Source organism: Penaeus chinensis, chromosome 1, assembly GCF_019202785.1.
Source record: "Penaeus chinensis breed Huanghai No. 1 chromosome 1, ASM1920278v2, whole genome shotgun sequence".
Lineage (NCBI taxonomy): Eukaryota > Metazoa > Arthropoda > Malacostraca > Decapoda > Penaeidae > Penaeus > Penaeus chinensis.
In genome coordinates this window covers 23,891,159-23,893,658 of record NC_061819.1, presented here as the reverse complement: position 1 = coordinate 23,893,658, position 2,500 = coordinate 23,891,159, and the positions used below count along the sequence as shown (strand labels likewise).

Here is a 2,500-nt window from a genome sequence, read left to right as displayed (position 1 = left end):
GTCTTGGCTCACAAATTTCGTTATTTCGTCACGCCATCTTGTCTTTGGTCTGGCCCTTAGCCTCTTTATATTATTTATAGCCCACTTTCTTTGTCCACGTGTCGTCCTGTCTCCTGCATATATGACCTGGCAATTGCCCTTTTTTCTTTCTGATACTCCCAAGTATATCTTCCACTTTTGTCTATTCCCTGATCCACGTTGCCTTCATCCGATCTCCTAGGCTAATTCCCCGCATCAACCTCTCCATCCCTCTCTGGGCACTTATTAATTTGGCTGTAGTCCATGCTTCTGATCAATAGGTCATAACTGGAAGGACGCATTGGTTAAGACTTTTCTTTTTAAACATAATGGCAAGGAGCCTGTTAGCATGCTACTGTTTCTGCCGAAGGCGCTCTAACCTAAACTGATGCGTCGCTTCATTTCCTCTTCGCTAGATGTGTTTGTCTATTCGAGTTGCCCGAGGTATATCTACCTGTCCACTACCTCTTGCGCTTCGTCCTCTATATGTTTCTGTTTGAATTGAACTCTACTGTTGAACATGATCTTAGTCTTTTTCTTGTTCATCCTGAGTCTGACTTTCAGACTTTCTCTATTCAGATCAATTGTTAGTTGCTGCATTTAATTTGCAGATTCACTGAAGAGAACAATATCATCTGCAAATCTTAGATTGTTAGCTGTTACCCTTTCCGGCCCATTCTAGCTTCTTGAATATTTCCTCAGGGTAAGCGTAAACAGTCTTGGTAAGATGGTATCGCCCTGTCTAACACCTTTTTTAATTGTTATTTTATTGGTTTACGTGTGGAGCTAGATGGTTGCTGTCCCATCTTCGTATATATATCCCCCAACATTTTACAGTATACCTCCTCTACTCCCTGTCTTCGAATAGCTTTTAGTACTGCTGGTGTTTGTACAGAGTCAAATGCATTTTCGTAATCAATAAATGCCATCCACAGGGGTTTCCTATATTCGTTTATTTTTTCTCTTATTTGGGTAAGCGTGTGTACGTGGTCTGTTGTTGAGAATCCACTGCGGAAACCTGCCTGTTCTCAAGGCTGGTTAGAATCCAGACTGTCAGAGATGCGAGCTGTGATGACTTTTGTGAACAGTTTGTAAGTATATATATATATATATATATATATATATATATATATATATGTATGTATATTTATATAAATATATATGTATATATAAATGTGTGTACACACACACACACACATACACATATGCATGTGTGTGTGTGTGTGTGTGTGTGTGTGTGTGTGTGTGTGTGTGTGTGTGTGTGTGTGTGTGTGTGTGTGTGTGTGTGTGAATGTATGTATATGTGCAGGTGTGAGTGTGTTTATGTGTGTGTATTTCCTTTCTTTTAATAACTGACAGTACAGTTCTAATAATGCGTGAAAGGATCACATACAGGCCTGTTAGCTCAGTTGGTTAGAGCGCCGTGCTAATAACGCGGATGTCGAGAGATCGATCCCTTACTGGCCACATATGTAAATCATGAAGCATCATCGGGTGTGATATCACCTAGGGTAGATTAACTATTATGTATGGCTATATACATATACATTATCATATCCACCATCTATCTATCTAATGATTTAACCCCCCCTCTCTCTCTATCTATCTACCTCTATCTCCCTGTCTGTGTCTGTATCTATATGCCTGTTAATACGTCTCTTTCATGTAATATATACAATCATCTTCTTCCCACCTTTCACTCCGCAATTACTTTTCATTCCTCTTCCACTTAATTGAATAATGGAATAATGGAATAATGGAATAATGGGATAATGGAATATTGAACGCGCAGGAGAAAGTTTGCAATTTGGAATACATATGGAGACGAATGGCATTCCACACAAGCACAGACGAAAAAAGGAAGAAGGAGAGTGAGAAAGAGAAAGAGACAGAGTTAGACAAAGATTAAGAGAGACATGGAGAAAAAAACAAAGAAAGAAAGAGGCAAGCAGGATCGCTCAGGACCCCTGTTCTACGGACGTGTCGCTAACATCTTGGCCACTAGACCAACTCTGACTGTTTTTGACAATTTTCAGGAATTGGCACTCAGCAACAGGGCAGCCGGTATGGGCGTGTTCGAGGTGGAAGTGGGCGGTTCTGACGGCAATGTTACACAGGATTTGCTCGCCCAAATCATCACAGAAGCCCGAAAGGTATATCTCAGCCACATTGCCATGAACTTTATTCTTTACTCACACCATATAAAGACGGGAATTTCTTTATCTTAAGCTTGGCATCAGATGATTTTATTTATTTTTATTCACTCATTTTAATTCAACCTTTGACTTTCCAAAAATAATTGAGAGTTCGTCACCAATAATACTATTCTTTTCAACAACCTTAAATGGCTTTTTGTTTTAGCTACGTCAAGCATCGTGGTGCAGCAACGTGGTCGTACTGAGCGACGACCCCGCCTTCCTGGCCTCGTTCGCCGAGTCGTCGCTCCGGGGCCGCCTCCTGGTGTGGGCCACGAGGCTCCTGG

General features: G+C 41.0%; 1 protein-coding gene across 1 annotated transcript in view; it reads left to right on the top strand.

The window, feature by feature from the left end:
* Positions 1 to 2,500, top strand: part of LOC125034981 — a 10,953-nt gene that overhangs the window by 896 nt on the left and 7,557 nt on the right. The window contains exons 3-4 of the mRNA XM_047627060.1: positions 2,055 to 2,171; positions 2,380 to 2,500. The exon at positions 2,380 to 2,500 is cut by the window's right edge and continues 112 nt beyond it. Coding sequence (XP_047483016.1) covers positions 2,055 to 2,171; positions 2,380 to 2,500 — 238 coding nt within the window. The remainder of the gene's footprint in view (positions 1 to 2,054; positions 2,172 to 2,379) is intronic.